Genomic DNA, 19,092 nt, shown 5'->3' on the forward strand with positions numbered 1-19,092 from the left:
TCAGATAGCAAGTAGGATGGATCCATTCGAACCTTTGAGCATGCCGCAATGACATGGGAGTAGGGTGTACGAAAGGCTTGGAACTTTTCGCAGTCACACCAACCTCTATCTAGTTCGACTCTGTATTGTCCCATCGGCATGCCCTCATTGTGATCCATGGACTCGGCAACACTATACCAACCTTTAATATGGTCAAACATCGCGAGTACATGTGTGTTTGCTTTGGCAGCTTCATGTCTAATGAATTTCATTGAAGCATCACTGAACAGCTACCCAGATTACAACACTGAACTCCATTTGGAACGTCTGCTCTCAAATAGCGCCCCTAGCCTGAAATATGTTGCTTGCACCCAAGTGATTATAGGTAGGTTACAGATGCCTTTGAAGACAGAGTTCATTGATTCCACAAGATTTGTTGTCATGTGGCCTCAACGTTGACCGTTGTCGTATGCCCTAGTCCATTTCTCCAATGGAATACTATCGATCCACTGTACTGCATCTTCGTTTGACAATCTTATTTCTTCGCGGTAGTGTTTAAAAGAAGGTTCTGATAATGCGTAACCTGCATTGACAACCTTCTTCCGCAACGTCTTATCTTTTATTTTCCGCATGAAATTCTGAGCAATATATCTAATACAGAAGACATGCGTCGAAGAAGGATTTTGTCAACCATTATCAATGTTATTATATGCACTTATGATTGAAGGGTGTCTGTCGGAGATCAAACATAAGTTAGGCTGAGGTGCAACGTGCAATCGGAGATTTCTTAGGAAAAAACTTCATCCCTCAGCAATCTCCCCTCAACAAGGGCAAAGGCGATCGGAAAAATGTTGTTGTTGTCATCTTGTGCCACTGCCATCAATAACGTTCCTTTGTATTTTCCGTACAACCATGTACCATCAGTTTTTATAATTGGTTTACAGAAAGAAAAACCTATGATGCATGGTTGATACGCCCAGAAGAGACGGTGGAATATTCCATTTCCAACAGCACACGTCCCGTCTGGTGTATACGTGGGCAACATTTCCAACTTGACAATAGTCCATAGAGCATACTATTTTAGAGTCAACATATATTTTGGAAGTTGTTTGTAAGACTCCTCCCAATTTCCAAACACTTTTTCAACAGCCTTTGTCCTAGTTATCCATGTGTTCCTATATGATGAAGTGTACTCGTACTCTGCCATAATATGTGAGAGTATTGTACTCACCTTTAACGATGGATTGTCGTCAATGACAGACAATATTTCATCACATATTAACTTAGAGCTTAATTTTCGATGATCCTGCATTGGGTTTGTCAGCATGCATGTGTGAACTGGACCCATGGATCCAATCTCCAAAGACTCGCTCCTCTTCTGGTACGAAGCTGATAACCTAAAAAGGCAGTGTTCATTCGGACAATAAATTTTGTACCTCAATGTGTTAGTTCTATCAACTGTGAAATCAACTGATAGTTTCATGTGAAATGTTTTAATGGCTTTTACACATTCCTCTTTTGTGCGAAATGTGTCTCCTTGTTTCAAAGATCATTGCATTTGTACATGAGGATTGTACCATATATCTGATGAAGGTTCATCGGAACCCAAATTCAACCTTGTCATGTGTTGAGGTGGACAATATACACGACTAGCTGGTATTGACTCCCCTTTCTCATCAGTGTTCACCATTGAATCAACCATGATCTCGGCTTCTTCTTCGTCATCTAAAACATTCACCTCAGCATGTTCGTCATCAGTTTCACAAAACACTTGTGACTGATCAATGAGCTGAGACATTTGTTATTGTTGTGGTAATATATACAACTCTATATCGTTGTACCCAGATTGTTCGTGTCTGATAAACATATGTTGAACATCGTCATCATCTCGAATCTTCTTCTTATAAAACTTGACCTGGTTTTCTGCAAACCAAACCAGATTTTTATAGATGATTTGGCCCACAGTACTGCACTGCAGTTTCTTTTCTATTCTTTGTTTCAGATGTGAAAAATTTGATCGTCGATTTATTATAAATCGAGTTACCTCTGTGTTGCGAAAACAAAAACTGAATAATTGATGATCAAATATTTCACCTTCGATATGGGCACTGATCATGTAATGTTGTGAGTAAGACATTTTTTAAAATCTAACTTTCTTTTATATACTGAAATTGAATGCATTGATAAGTTCTTCATCTGCACAAACTTAAATAGCGTAAACGTTAAATGCATTGATCACTCGGTTCATCTGCACAGACTTGACCATGCATGCAGTGACAAGAATACATATGCAGTGACAAGAATGACAAGAACATACAATGCATGCGCCCAAGGAATCTCACAAGAGAATCCCTGCCCTAATAGTCCAAATAGGCGCCAATTCCCTAGGCGCCAAGAGCTAGGGCGCCCTTTCACTACAAGTACTCCTAGGTGTTAAGAGGAAGGTTGCCTCTTCCTTGCATGTGACTACTCACATGCAGGCGCCAAGAGCAAGGGCGCCTCTTCCTTGCATGTGAATATTCACATGCATGCGCCTAAGACCTTCACACCAGCCATCATTTGATCAGGTCAGCACACAAAGACCCCAAACACCTCAAGAAAATCGATGGAGACCTCGGAGACAAACTAACGCACCTGGATGTGGAACAGGGGGATGTTTTGATCGAGTCGGTCATTAAATTTTTGTCAATCCCATGTAACATTTATTATATCATGAATAAATTTTTTTTACATTACTTTTTATTGTTTGATAAAAAAAACAAAAACAAAAACTAAAAACCATTAAAAATTAAAAAAATTATATAAAATGGTGTATGCGCCAGATGAATTTGCGCATACACCACAAGCACCATGCAGACGCCAGAGGCATTGGCGCCTCATCATGAGGGTCAATGCAGGTGCCAAGGGCATTGGCGCCTCCTCATGAGGCTATCAATGCAGGCGCCTCCTCTTGATCTGTTAGGGGTGCGCTGGTTCATCTAACGCATCCTCTTTTAAATGTGGTTATTTTAGATTTTTTTTTAAAAAAAATTCTTATTTAAAATTATTTTTGAAAAAATTGATTATTTTAAAAAGAAATTCTATTAACGAACAGTAAAATTAGTCCTTTTATATATATATATATATATATATATATATATATATATATATATATATATATATATATATATATATATATATATATATATATATATATATATATATATATAATATTTTCTTAGTTTGAAAATAAGAGTTATATGTGATGAAATTATTTATCTTCAAATAAATGTCTTTTTGTTTTTTATTTTATTTTATTTCATTTATATTTTTCAATTGTTTTCTTTAATTATACTTTCAATTTATTAATTTAATTTATTTTTATAATAAAAACCATTAGTCATTTTCATTAAGTGACGAAGAAAGAAATTAAAATATAAATTATTAGTGAATTTTTTACTCCAGTTATTTACTTTTTCAAATTAATTTCTAAAATAATCTATGTTTCTAAAAAATTCCTAAAGTCACCCACTTTCAAAAAAAAAATTGGGATGCAATGTTGTTGTCAAGCGAATTGACGATTGCTCTATAATTTTGAGATGATGCACCAATTGAATTGACAATTGCACGTGGTGTTGTCAATTCAATTGACGACAGTGTAAATTGTGAATTTTTTTAGTATCAATATATGTCCTTTTACCATTTGTTTCACTCCACACTTTATTTTAAATTCTTTTTCATTTTCATCACTAGCTCTATCATGGTTGTTAAAAGATACTATCATGTTTGTTATTCCGCAATGAAACTTCCGATGAAAAGTTTTTTTGGAACATCCAAAGCTTTGAACATCTTGAGAGGAGTTTGAAAAGTTGGTTAGACGAAGATATTATTGACGGGGAAAGAATTATGAGCATCGAGAGGCTTGTTTCGTACATCTCAATTGCAAATGTCAATAATGTTACGCAATGTATGTGGGTGCGAGTTAGAGATGACGATGATGTTAGGGATATGATGTCTGCAGTAGATGACATTGTTTTCATTGTTGTAATCTCTTAGACATGTTGTGGTGTTATGTTTTTTTATCTATTCTTTTTGTTGTTATTTTATGCATATATTATTTGTATTACTATGTCTTGTGTTGTTGTTGTGTGAAGACTTTATGTTATAACCAAAAGTTGATATATTATATGTTAGACGATAGACCTAGATCTAGAGGGGGGTGAATATATCTCAAATTAAAATTTTGTTCAAAACTTTGATTTAGAAAATTTTATGGCGCAAAGTAAGTTTAAAATATTTCCCGGATCCAAAATTGTCTTACCGAACCTGCTATTGAAAAACTCGGATGTGCGTATGCATACCAATGGTATGATAATAATTCATAATTTGGTCTATCAATACTTCAATCACTAAATTGAATACTCTACTATAGTAACTATTTATCTCCAATGTCAACAACACACTAAAGACTAGTTGACACAATTCATCAAACATTTTGCGTGCAATCAACAAAATTTGGATATTATAGAAACACATACATGATATTTGTCATAGATGAAGTGATATATAGAAAAGAACATATCATACCTCTATATTTCTTCACTTCCACATCCTTACCATTTTCATTCCTTTCCAAGTTACCATTCATAGCCATCAGAGTGTCAATAGACTTTGCATCAATCATGCCAAATCTCTTTAGCAAGTCCTTGCAATACTTGGTTTGCAAACAAATGTGTCTTCATTTAGTTGTTTGATTTGCAGACCTAAGAAGTAATTTATCTCTCCCATAAGGGTCATTTCAAACTCTCCCTGCATAAGCTTAGAAAATTCTTTGACAAGTTGCATATTAGTAGATCAAAAGATAATGTCATCAACATATAGTTGTAAAAGAAGAGTATCATTTACATGGTGCTTAATAAAAAGAGTAGTGTCAACCTTTCCTCTTAAGTACACTTGATTAATCAAAAACTTGCTTAGTCGCTCATACCAAGCCCTAGGTGCTCGTTTGAGACCGTACAAAGCGCGTTTTAATTTGAAAACATGATTGGGATACTTGTAATTTTCAAAACCGGGAGATTGATTAACATACACCTCTTCATTAGTGTAACCATTTAGAGATGCACTTTTCACATCCATTTGAAATAATTTGAAGTTCTTAGAGAAAGCAAAGGCAAGAAGAAAGTGTATGGCTTCAAGTCGGGCGACCGGAGCATAAGTCTCCTCATAGTCAATACCACCCTCTTGATTGTACCCTTGAGTGACTAACAATGCCTTATTCCAGGTTATCACTCCATTTTCGTCAAGCTTGTTCCTAAATAACCTATCTCGTGCCTATTACTTGATGATGTTTTGGACGCGGAACAATGTCCCAAACTTCATTCTTTTTAAATTGATTTAGCTCGTCTTGCATGGCCATATGCCAATGCTCATCAAGTAATGCATCTTTAGAATTTGTAGGCTCAATCTGTGACACAAAAGTGAAGTGATAACAAAAGTTACCTATCTTAGAGCGTGCTGTCATGACTTTTGTGATATCTCCAAGAATATTATCAATAGGGAGATCTTTGGATGTTCTCCAAGACAAAGGAAGGTTGTCTACTGCAGTTGGACTCTCCTCTTTTCCTCTTTGTGATCATCATCTTCTACTTTCTCATTTTCATCAGTTTGAGGTTGATCAATCCCTTCATCAGCTTCATTGAGAATATCATGCAAAGACACACCTATATCATGAAAAGACATACCCTTCCCAACATATTTTGGAAAAGACTCATCAAAAGAAACATGAACGAACTCTTCAACAATAAGTAGCCTCTTGTTATAGACCCTATATGTCGTGCTAGATTGTGAGTATCCGAGGAAGATACCCTCATCGGCTTTAGCATCGAATTTACCTAGATTTTCCTTTCCATTGTTTAAAATACAATATTTACATCCAAAGACATGAAGGTGAGAAAAGTTAGGTTTTCCACCTCTAAGTAACTCATAGGGTTTTTTGTTTAGAATAAGATGTATCAATATCCTATTCAAAACATAACACGCCGTGCTAATAACATCAGCCCATAAGTACTTTGATAAATTACCTTCATTAAGCATCATCCTCGCTAACTCCTCTAAAACTCGGTTTTTACGCTCCACAATTCCATTTTTTGTGGAGAAGGATCCTAGAAGTTGTGCTCAATACCAAGTTTCTCACAATACTTTTCAAAAAAAATATTTTCAAACTCCCCTCCATGATCACTTCGAATGGAAACAATTTTCAAACTCATTTTATTTTGGAACAATCTAGCAAATTGTTTGAAAGACAGGTAGGTCTCATCTTTACTAGACAAAAACATAACCCAATAAAATCTAGAATACTCATCTACTATAACAAAGCAATAATAGTTTCCATCTAGACTTTTGGTTCTAGAAGGACCAAAGAGGTCCATATGAAGAAGTTCGAGAGGTATAAATGTTGAAACAACATTTTTTGATTTAAAAAAGACCTTCGTTTGGTTCCTCATTTGACATGCTTCACATAGGTGATTTTTTGTGAACTTAATTTTAGGAAGACCAATGACTAGACCCTTTGAGGTTACCTTGTTTAGTAATACAAAGTTAATATGAGCTAAGCGTCAATGCCACAACCAAGAGTTTTCACTAATGGTAGCAAGGCACTTATTACCAACCAATGACACATCATCTAAATTTAGCATATAAGTATTATTGACTCTTAATCCCTTAAACACACAATCCTTCTTCTCATTATGCTCAAATAAACAACAAGTATTAGTGAAAGTGACTTTAAAACCCCTGTCACAAAGTTGGCTAATGCTAAGAAGGTTGTGTTTGAGACCATCAACAAACATTACATCGGAGATGATATTAGATGAGGAATTACCTACACTACCTTTTCCAAGAATAACTCATTTGTTGTTATCTCCATAAGTGAAAAATACCTTTTTCTTTGGTACAAAGTCAATGAAAAGCGATATGTCATCCATCATATGCCTTGAACATCCATTATCAAGATACCACATCTTTTCGGTAGATTCAAGATATTCAATCTGTAGAATTAAACAAAGGAAATAGGTAGCCAATTTTCATTGGTTCCTTGGAAGTGAGTGAAATCAAAGTTGCATTTAGGCAACCATTAAGAGACTCCTTTAGGAACTAACATCTTCCTAAATTTGCAGTTTTCAATGGTATGACCCTTTTTGCAACAATAATGACAAGATATATCATGATGAGTTATGCTTTTACCATTCGAATCCTTTTTAAATTTTTTATGCTTTTTGTATGAATGATTCAAAGATCTTTCATACTTAGAAGGATCAATAACAAATGCACTTTTAGGTTGTAGAGCTATGTCTAATTTGACTTGAAGAATATTTATCTCTTTTTTTCAATTATGACAAAATTCACAACCAAACCTAGAAGGTTCTTCACATATATTCTTGTCACTTTGAATATCTATCATAGATTTTTTAATATCTTCCAAATTCCTTTCGGATTCTAATACTTTAGCTTCTAATTGCAAAAATATATTTTCATGTGAAGCTAAGTTCTTAAAAGTATTTAATGCTTCTGTATGAAGATTATCAAAGGCGTCTTGTAATTGAGAATAAGATAAATCACTAGTAAGCTCATGTTTAGAAGGACTTACTTGTTTCTTATTCCTTCCATTAGCCAAATGACAAATTCAGGTCGATTCTACACTTGAAGTGGAACTTTCATCGCTCGAGGAATCACTTGCACTCTCACAAGCTACATAAGCTCTTCTAGATTTACTAGGCTTCTTGTGATACCCTATTTCTTTGTCTTTATTAATCATGGGACATTCTAGTCTATATTGACCAATTTCACCATAATTATAACAAGAGCTTCTAAATTTACCTTTTCTATTCTCACCATCTTTTGAAGACTTGGACTCCCTTATAAATTTTATTGTTTCCTTTGGAGTGCTTAACCTTATTCTTATGAATATACCTTTGGTATCTATTGACAAATATCTCAACATCATCATCATCAGAGATCTTGCCATCCATTTCTTCATACTCCCTAGGCTCATTCTTTGGGGACTTAAAACTAGAAGTCTTTGGAGCAATGGACTTCTTCTCTTCCACCTTGTCTTTACCTTTCTCTTTCTTCATCATCTTTTCATATTCTTTTTCATGTTTTTTCAAGCAAGTGAGTTCTTGATCATGTTCTTCCAATTTACCAAACAAATTATTAAGATCAAGTGCTTTAATATCATTCGCCTCTTTGATAGCGGTGACCTTGGGTTGCCACTCCTTGTTAAGACATCTAAAAACCTTGTTAGTAGCAATATCATTGGAGATAGGATTACTTAGAGCATTCAATCTATCAATAAGATGTGTGAATCTCTTTTGTATGTCGGCAATGGTTTCACCATGCTTCATAGGAAAGAGTTCAAACTCTTGGTTCAAAGTATTGATCATAGCTTGTTTGTCTTTATTAGTTCCCTCATAGGCAACTTCTAATGTGTCCCACATAGCCTTGGAAGTTTCATAATGAGAGACACGATAATACTCATCAACACCTAGTATGGATATGATAATATTTTGTGCTTTCCAATCATAAGACCACAACTTCTTATCATTATCATTCATTTGATTTTCCGATTTTGGTACGATGATGCCTTCACCATTGGTCATTGTAATTTGATTAGGACCATTGGCGATAGTGTCCCATACACCCTTATCAACGGAGTTGATATGAATACGCATACAAGCTTTCCGATAACCATAATTTTCGCCGATGAAAATATATGCTCTACTATACGCCCCTTTAGGTTCAGTAGCCATTATCTAATAAGAAAATCTTAAGACTAGAAACAACCGGAGCTTTGAGCTTTGATACCACTTTTTAGACGATAAGTCTAGATCTATAGGGGGGGGGGGGGTTGAATAGATCCCGAATTAAAATTTTGTTCAAAACTTTGATTTAGAAAATTTTATGGCATGGAAGCAAGTTTGAAATATTTCCCGGATCCAAAATCATCTAACCGAACCTTCTAATGAAAAACTCGGATATGCGTATGAGTACCAATGGTATGATAATAATTCACAAGTTGGTTATCAATACTTTAATCACTAAATTGAATATTCTACTATAGTAACTATTTATCTCCAATGTCAACAACACACTAAAGACTAGTTGACACAGTTCATTAAACACTTTACATGCAATCAACAAAGTTTGGATATTAGTGTAGTGTTTGTAGGTTTTAATAACCAATAATTACCAATTGGTTAGTGATTACTATACCAACACAATTTATCAAAGATTTCAAAAGTTATTATCCAAACAATATTGATCAAGAGATCAAAGTAATTAACAATTTGTGAGCTGGAAAATAAACGAGATAGATAGATAGAGATAAATAGATAGATAGATAGATAAATAGGTAGATATATAGCTAGCTAGCTAGCTAGATAGATAGATAGAGAGTACACAAGGATTTGTTTAGGCAATTCCCCAATCGACCTCACTATGGGTAGGTCTGCCCTTAATTTGAATTCGAATTGAGATATTAATATAATAAATCTTACTTTACAAACGTATCAATACAAGAGATGAGAAATCAAAACCCATAAACCCTAGGTTTGTTATTGACTCTAGCACGTCCAAAAACCTTAATCAAGTCGCCGATAATGCCGCTTTAATTCACCTGTTGTTGCAACTTCCTTGCATGACCTCATTATCTCAGGGCTTTCACCCGACTGATTTTATCCCAAGCGCACACTTGTTAAACCCAAGATTTGTCAATGCGATCCATTGTTTCACGCTACTCCCATTCCGACAAACCTAGTCTCAAGGCTTTCACTCGATCCGATATGAATTTCATAATCTTGACAAAAACCTTAAAACCCTAAAGATCTTGAAGGAAAACCTTAAATCGATTTTCTTATTTGAATCCTACGAAGATCGCAAAGCAATATTCTCGGTACAACAAACCTAATTGGATGTTATCAATCATAATTTAGATGGCACACAATCAAAAAATGATTATGTGTATGCATAGATTGAATTGAAGATGATGAGATGCTTTGAAATCCTGGATTCATGTAGGTTTTACTCACTCTAGAACCCTTACTAGAGAGTGATGCGTGTATGGAGTATTTATATGCATGGGTGATTTAGGGAAAAAGGAAATGCAAAGGAGGATAGAAAAATATGAAATTTTGAATAAAAATATCGGATAGGTTGACCTATACAAGTTATGTGTCGACTTGTTCGATGCATAGGTCGACCTGTCCAAGGTCTTGTGTCAACCTATGACAGTCATGTGCTCCCTATGTGTCGACCTAAAGGCCCGACACATGAAACCGAGGCCACAAGCTAGCAGCATACGTGTCGACCTATAAACTTCATGTGTCGACTTATAGCCAATAAAATTTGTCCATAGGTCGACCTGTAGTTCTATGTGTCGACCTATAGCCATAACTGTTTTTCCATAGGTCAACCTATAGTTCAATGTGTCGACATGTACTGCTATTTTTCACAAAAATTGATTTTTCATGCATGTTTGATGCATGGGACCTTTCCCGTATTGTTTCCAAATACTTTTATGCTTCCTAATGCTAAGATGCACATGGAGATTCAGAGGATACCGTCCAATATACATTTAGGCTAAAATATCCTAGTTTTGACATCATACAAAATACATCTAGCGTAAGTTGCACTCACGTTATAAATAATAAGGTTAATTTTTTTTTTAAGAAAACAAATAAATGTTCATGTAAAGCTTCTCAAACATTGAGACATTTTGTATGATTGTGTCTAGGCTGACGACATAAACTACATAATCTTACCATTTTATCAGTCATATCCATTTCTGTTTTAATTTGCGTGCTGTTAGGGTGACCCTTTTTCTTCCGTCGCATGTTTTCCTTGTGGCAAATCATGTCCCCTTGATATGCAGGCCAATAATCTTTCAATTCTACCACCGGGAAGCTATTGTTGTACACATTGAAAACATTTACGACTTTATAAACATCAGATAAATGCATGGAAACGTCTTGGAGAGCATATGACGTGTGATGCCAATCCCGTCTATACCAACTAATACTTACATGGCTTGGTACTGATCGACTGCGATATGATTTGTCTCTTAAGATAGGTATCTATATGACCCACTATAAACCACTTACTCACAAGAAGTTTCAACGTCCAACCCCCTAGAAAATTACTAGATCTATTACTCACAACCCCCTGCCCAACAAAATTGTCGACCCACAAACACACAAACACACAATCAAAACATGTCAGACACCAACCACAATACCAAGAGCGTCCCCCATACCATCGCCAACAAAATGACTATTATCAAGACACCTAAAATCCACATGCCCCAAACATAACACCAAGATATAGCCAAGACACCCATGAAACATATAAAACAAACCTTTTCTCATACCATAGCCAAAACGCTCAAACATCACACCATAGCCAAAACGCCCAAACATCACAACAACCATATGATTATCAAACACCACAACAACCATTTCAACATTTCTCCAACGAATCGTTCACACCAATGTCCCTCTTCAATTGTCCATACCGCACACCAATGACCCCATCAACACATCCCAACTAATCTAGCACCGCGAACTAAGTTACGACAGCATGTCGCTCCATACACAAGACTTCTTTTAAATGCAATAACTTCTTAGAGATTCTGGTGATGTTCTTGAGACCTTAAATCCTCAAACACCTGAAGTGAATCAACAAAGAGTGCAACAAGTTAGGGTAGTTAAGGGATGTGGAACCAACGGTCGATATGACCAACCCGGTCGTCATCGTTAGTTTTTATAAAAGTATTTTTAATTAAACGTTAATGTTTATTATTTATACTCAAAAAATTCACAATGTATACTGGTGTCAGGCCAATTGACACATCCTTTTAAAATATGTACATCGACGCCAATTAAATTGGTAATTTAAAATTGTCAATTCAATTGGTGCATCCTCTCAAAATTACAGTGTTATCGCCAATTTGTTTGACAACAACACTACGTCCCAATTTTTTTTTTTTTAAATGAGGTACTTTAAGATTTTTAAAAAAAATATAAATTGTTTTAGAAATTAATTTAAAAATATGGATTACCATATGTGCCTTATACTCAATATAATTAAAATTAAGGAGGAAAGAAGAAAAAAAAAAAGTAAGAATTCAATTTCTATGCAAAACTTTGACATACTATACATTAACATATTAAGGGCATTGCTTGAATCAACTGATTTGACATTATATTCTATAAATTTGGTGACACTGTTTAGAAGAATTAATTATACTCTCTCCAATTTTTATCATAAGTTATTTTTTTTTAAAAAAATTGTATCACAATCACTTTACATTATCGATAAATAATTAATGTTATTTTTTATTATATTTTTAATATTTATTATTATATTTATTTTTAATTATATAAATTTATCTTTTCTATTTATTATTGAATAATAATTTTGTAAAAATATTTATAATTTTTTCATTTTTATACAATAATAGTTACTTTTCTTACGTGTGAAAAATACAAAACAATTTATAATAAATAAAAGAGATAATACTAGATTAAAACATTTTTTATAAATTATTTTAAACTTATTTTTATAGATTCTTCAAAAAAATTAATGAAAATTACTTATAACATATATAAAAATAATTTAAGTTTATTTTAAATTTTGTTATAAAAATTACTTATGTAAGCTTATTCATAAGCACTTATTTTAAAAAACACATGTGCTATAAGCTACTAATAAATTGTTTATCCAAACATATACTAAGCGTATTTAGAGTTGATTATGAGTGTGTAGAATTAATTTTGAATATAATTAATTATACTTTTCATAATTGATTTTACAAATGTTTTTAAATTTAAATTTGATTTCTACATTGATATTTACTTCTCAATTCACTTTTGCAAAAATTTATTATCTAAGCAAATTATTTTAACTTTAATTCACTTGTAACTAAAATTAATCAATGCACAACCAAAGATACACCAATGAATTGTCAAGTGTAATGAATAATGAATAGTCAATAATTGTGTGTACCAGAAATAGCTAGCTTGGTCTCTAAATTTCAGATAAATCACTATATAAAAGCCAATTACTTTTTTATATAAGTGTTGTTATTTGATTATTAATAGAATCACCAACATAAAAATAATAATAAAATCACAGCTGTCTCTACCTAGAATCTCTTCTCAAGTTTTACTTTCTCTTCTCTACTCATACTTTGTTTGCATCCATTGCCAAGCGAATAATAGATCCACGATCACGTTGGATAACAATGTTTGGAGTAAATTGCGGCGAGCTTTCCCTATTATGACCAACATTGACATGCTCATAATTTGTATAAGGAGCATTGTAGGATTCCACAAGACCTAAATTCTTAGGTGTTGTACTATTACTATGGCCACTTCCTTTGTTAATTATTTTGTCATATGAATCTCTTACGTTAATGGAGTTACCACTTTGTCTTGGTTGTGTTTGGTAGAACACCTTTGAAGCAACTAATTCTCCATCTCTTTCTTCTTCATTACTACCAATATGGTATTGATGCATCACCCAATTAGTCTTCTCTGGTTTTCCTTGCCTGCTATAGTTTGTGTAGAGAACTAGTATCTTCTTAAAACCCTTGACAATACCATTAACAAATACTGCCCTAGTTTTTCCTGTTTTGTGCCATCTTGTTTCACCTCCTTCTTCATCAGTGTGAACCTTTCTTCTTTTCCTTGTTCCTGTTGTGTATGCTTTAGAAGGCCTATGAAAAAAATGTCTGATTTGCCCATCTTTACCAACTCCTGCATCATTTTACAGAAAAATTAATCATGTATATGTCTTGTATTATAGTATTTGTAAACAAAACTCTTATGGTTAGGTATGAGAGGCATGCTAACTATATGATGGGTTGGATTAAAACCAACTATCAAAGTTATTTACTAATGAAGTAACTAAACCAAAAGAAGAAATTAAAAGAAAAAGTTGAATTGATTGATAACTAGAAGAGTGTGTATTAATTACAAGTATATGTCACATCTTATAGGTGAATTTGTGTCTAACAAACTGGTTTACTTGTACAAGTAGGCCACTAACACATGGTTAGTTAATATAAGTAACTTCTAAGTTAATTAACAAACTTGTAACCCACTTGTTTTGGTTTGGGCCACGTTCAACCCACATAATTCCAAGTCACTTGAAAAAAAAAATGATAAATATGATCTAGAAGATATACTCGTTCTACAAGTGCATTAGATTGAGGCTGCCTAGCCATTATGAGCAGTTGAATAACCAAAAATGATAAATATGGTCTAGAAGATATGTTCGTCCTAGAAGTGCACTAGATCGAGGCTGCCTAGTTATTATGGGCAGTTGGATAACCATGTCAGATGATATATTAATAACTATTCTCTGACTGAGACATGTGTTTCTTATAGAAGGTTCTAAGGTATCAAACCCTAAAGACCTACGATAAAGGTGAAAAGAAAAATTTATCATAAAGACACATTAATCTAATTTAAAAACCCCATACTCTCGGTTGTCATTGATTTAAGTGTTTGCAGGTATAACCTTCCACTATCGGACTAAAACTAGAAGATCGTTAAAGAATTTATTATCATATCCCCGTCATCAACAACACATGAAAAAGAAGGTTCACTCTGGATGACTACTGAACTAACACTAAGTAACTAATTTTGTATAGTTTGAATTACAATTAACACTTCTTAATTCAAGCCATCAAATATTACAACTCCCTATTATCATCTTTTGCTTCAAGAACTACTCCTTCTTAACTGCCATGGAGAATGAATCAACTGGTTGCTCTTATGGTGGACAATATTGTACAATTAATTTCTCTTTGTTCACATAGACTCTAAAAAACATAAAATCTTGTTTCACTGTGTTTACTCTTCTCATGGAAGATATGTGTTTTTGCTAGGTTAATGAAAGATTTGTTGTAAATCATAAGTTTGACTTCAAGATTATTACTCATAAGAATGTGTGGTTGAGCCTAACTCAATCATACAAAACCGACCAGTAGGGTGAGGATTTCTACCACTTATATACACATGTTCGGGCCATATACTGTCTGATGTAGGACTCTTAACACCCCACTCACGTCTATGATTTGCATCTGGGGCGTGGAACTAAATAGTGGGTGACTCAATGGACCTTAAATGGTATCTAGAGCTTGTTGAGATTCAATTTTTCACCATGCTTTACCCGGTTGACCCACTGTCTTCCGATGAGAATTTTTTTTGGGTGACTCATTATGGTCACCACCATACCGCCTCTTTTCCGGCCATAATCAACACTACAACCACTAGCGTTACAGCTCTTGACGCCCTTCCGTCGAGATACTTATGCCGCCGAAATTATCTCTTCCATATCAGCGAGTCCTAAAACCTCTTCCATAAGAGCGTCCAAATGATCCATACTTATCTTATTGTAGACAAAGTAAGCATCCATGAAACTTAAAGTCTTATAGTCCGAGGATCCATAAATCATCTTATCAATGTTAGGCTATGGGTATGGATATTTTGAACATGCCACGTTCAGGTCAGTGAAATAGATGCACATTCTCCATTTGTTTGATGACATTTGAACCAATACCACATTATCCAAACATAATGGATATTTGATCTTAGTTATGGAGCATGCATTCTTTAATTTCTCAACCTTCTCGTCGATTGACGCATGCTTCTCCTCGCCTAATTTATGTTTTCTATGAGACACATCTTTCACTAGGGAGTAGATGGTGAGGCAATGGAAGACTATGGAGAAGGAAAGACTACTCCGGCGTTTATATTTGGCATGTCAGCTTGTGTCTAGGCGAAGAAGTCAAAGTTCTTCCTTAGCAGGACAACCAAATCCTCTTCTTCAGCCTCAGGGAGAGAAGTGCCCAACTTCGTGACATGAAAATCTTAGGGCCTAATCAGAACCTTATATAGGTTTTATATGGGAGTTAGTCATTCCTTCTCAGGCTCTATCCTAGACTCTAAATTTGCAAAAGGATGAGTGTGGGTCGTCTCATGATGTTGTTATATGGCGAGGGGGCGACTAGTACGAGATACCTGATCTTGATTGTTTTCGTGTTCTTGTTCAACCCGAACACCGTCTTGAGAGTTGTGTGGCCCTTCTAAAAGTCTGGCCATGGAACCTTGAAACACTCGGATGTCATATGGATCCAACCGGAAACTCTCAAGGATATCTGTTGAGCTTCCCAAGTCAATCATCACTCGTTTTATATCACAATGGTTACATTGCACCGTTATGACCATGAGGTCATTATCGCGAGGAATGATGTTAGTGGCGTCTTCACTAGAGAAGATTCAGAGTTATGGCTCATCTCCTACATTTGATTTATGACTAGTTGGTGTAGCATCCCCCACAAAAACCTACCAAGCATACCTCTAATGAGAAGATTTAGATTTTTCACCTCCAACAAATCCTCATGCTATGGCGTAAACGGGTGCAACTGAGTTGGTAGGTGTCGTGGCGCCTTATCTCGACACCATGTTGAAGAAGGTGGTTGAGGCAGCTGATGAATGAAAGGTGAGTGTGACCTAGGGAAGTTTTATTGGGACTCCACAATGGGTGTCAATTGTACTTGATAAAGAAGTACTATGAGATGACAACCCCTATTTGTGTAAAAATGTCAGATTTTGGGGTTTATTGTGTATTGAGGACTTGCTCAAGTGAGGGTTGTGAGAAGCTCTATATGTGTTTTTTAGGGAAAATTCATGATCCCCTCCCAACTCTACGAGTGGAGTATATGTAGAAACTTCTTGGATCTGGGCTAGAGAGCGATTTTCCCAACCCATTATCGGAAACGTGGAACATAGGAAATTTGTTCTCCCTTGAATCATTGGGGAGAATTTTTCCTTTAACTAATATCTCATTCGTTAATACTTGGACATGTCGCCTTCCACGTTCGTGGGTGAATGGGCAATGAAAACCAGTTCGAGTGATTGAAGCCCAAACGAGCAATTTCATGTGCCTTCTTGGCAATTTACAAGGCTACTTTAGGAGACCTCTTAAGCCATACGTGACAAGTCATGTAGATCATGGGTTTCATACCTCGGACCTATTGAGCGGCCCAACCCAATTGGGCGACTTGTTGTCTCTATGTTAAGAGCTTGTCCGAATTCAAGTTCCTCTTGCTCCTTCGTGGGCCACACCATTGCAAATCCCATTCCACAAGCATATACCACTTTTTATAATTTGTTTGCTTCTAACAAATTGGTTTGTACCGTTAGTTAAACTAACTAACTTCTAAAGCTATTCAACTAATTATCATGATGAACACTAATTTTGATATTTTTTTTTAACTTCATTGACAATTTACCTAAATGGTACAGTAACAAAATGAATTAGTAATTGACCTAACTTGCTATACTGCTGATGTAAGGCATAGGATGGCACTGTTGATCACAGTTTGGTAGCCATTGCCAATTTAGGCATTAATTAATTTCTTGTAACACACTTAAAGGGTTGGTTAAAAGAGGTCCATGAACATTACACACACGACGATGACTAGACAGAAACTTTCTTTGCTTCAATGGTTGATTTGTAAAGTTGTGACATTAATTAATAGAAGGAACTAGACCCAAGTGTTATTGATAGACATAAAATTTTCTTTGCTTCAATTGCAAGAAACATCTCAAATATGGAGAACATAAATGATATATGTGGTTAATTAAAAAATAAATCATACTTAAGCAATATCTTTTTTTTAATAAATATTTAAGCAATATAGTTAATTATTACAATAAAAATTAATTAATTAATTTGATGCATGCGGTACCGTGCACAACAAGACTGTGTCTACCAATAATAAATGATTTGAAAATAAATAACACATGCAATTCATCAAACGGTATTCCAAATCTCTAAACTATATTTTAATTAAATTAAGCTAAAATAAAACCTGGTAGTTTTTCTGGGTGTGTATAACAAATTCCATTTTCTCCTTGAAGTGTTGGTATGAACTCATCAATAAGTGGATGAATTTTGCACACATCAGACATCACTTTTGCCTCTAAATGCTCTAATATTTCTATGTCATTTGGATCAAATTTCACTCCAGCTGGTAAACCAGGCAAATCTTGAATTCCACCCTATATATCATCAGTTTAATACAAATATTTACACACAAAAATAAACTTATAATTAAAATCAAAATAAATATATAAATAAATAAATCTTTAATTAATACCTGATTTTTCACTTCAATATCATGGTCACATGAGGGGCATTTTATGGTTTGAAATTCTTCATTGAGCTTTATGTGATCATTAACATCAGACTCATTGCACCAAGTCATCTTTCTGTATTGACTTTCTAGGATAACAGAATTTTGGTTCTACTAATCTCTCCTACAATATATAAGTCTCTAATATTAATAGTTGTAAAGAAAAAAGGTGATAAATTAATTATAGAAATAAAAAATGTAAATAAAGGTAAAGCTAATTATACAGTTTGTGTCTTTCGGGACACGTCTTCTTGTTGCTGGAAATTATGAGAGAATATTTGTTTAATCATACCTTGAGAGACTCACACTTTTATTTCTTCTGTATGTGTTATGATTCAATGATTGAATTTGTGTTTGTGATTTTCCAAGTGCTTTCAGAGACCGTGTAGTTAGTTATAGCAGATAGAAAAAAGAAAGATAGGAAAAAAAACTAGGGGTTCTACATATAGCAAAGGTTGCTTGGAGGTCACGTTTTGGCTATGCTGGTGTATACACGTTTCAACCAAAGAATACCCGCGGCGTACATATTTTATTATTATTATTATTATTATTATTATTATTAATAATAATAATAATAATAATAATAATAATAATAATAATATTAATATTATTATTGATACGGTTTCACCCCACCGTTTGAGTGGAAGTCGCACAAACTAATAGATGCTTTGAAGTGAAACCAATAAAAATATACATGATGCGGTTTCATCCGACCGTTTGAGTGGAAGTCGCACAAATTAGTAGATGCTTTGAAGTGAAACCAATAAAAATATACATGTGCCGCTTAAATCATTTAGTAAAATTGAAATAAAATTATGCATCTAAATTTTTTATATTCAACGATAAGTCTCAATAACATTCTTGCTTAAGTC

The 19,092-nt window shown here is 34.3% G+C and overlaps 1 protein-coding gene across 1 annotated transcript; it reads right to left on the reverse strand.

The window, feature by feature from the left end:
* Positions 1–12,961: 12,961 nt before the first annotated feature.
* On the reverse strand, positions 12,962–18,681 carry LOC127081636 (NAC domain-containing protein 73). The gene is made up of 4 exons (XM_051021876.1): positions 18,513–18,681; positions 18,185–18,344; positions 17,897–18,086; positions 12,962–13,769 (listed from the first exon to the last, which is right to left on the reverse strand). Exons 2-4 carry the CDS (start codon positions 18,290–18,292, stop codon positions 13,195–13,197), a joined length of 873 nt encoding a protein of 290 aa, XP_050877833.1. The 5' UTR covers positions 18,293–18,344; positions 18,513–18,681; the 3' UTR covers positions 12,962–13,194.
* Between the last annotated feature and the right edge of the window lie 411 nt (positions 18,682–19,092).

Source organism: Lathyrus oleraceus, chromosome 1, assembly GCF_024323335.1.
Source record: "Lathyrus oleraceus cultivar Zhongwan6 chromosome 1, CAAS_Psat_ZW6_1.0, whole genome shotgun sequence".
In the NCBI taxonomy this organism is placed as follows: domain Eukaryota; kingdom Viridiplantae; phylum Streptophyta; class Magnoliopsida; order Fabales; family Fabaceae; genus Lathyrus; species Lathyrus oleraceus.

What these genes read in the sequence shown, in the direction of transcription:
- LOC127081636 (XM_051021876.1), bottom strand. Translation starts at nt 18,292, where the DNA reads ATGACTTGGTGCAATGAGTCTGATGTTAATGATCACATAAAGCTCAAT. An exon ending in ATATTGAAGTGAAAAATCAG is followed by an intron (nt 18,087 to 18,184) that starts GTATTAATTAAA and finishes GATGATATATAG; the next exon opens with GGTGGAATTCAAGATTTGCC. An exon ending in ACACCCAGAAAAACTACCAG is followed by an intron (nt 13,770 to 17,896) that starts GTTTTATTTTAG and finishes AAAATGATGCAG; the next exon opens with GAGTTGGTAAAGATGGGCAA.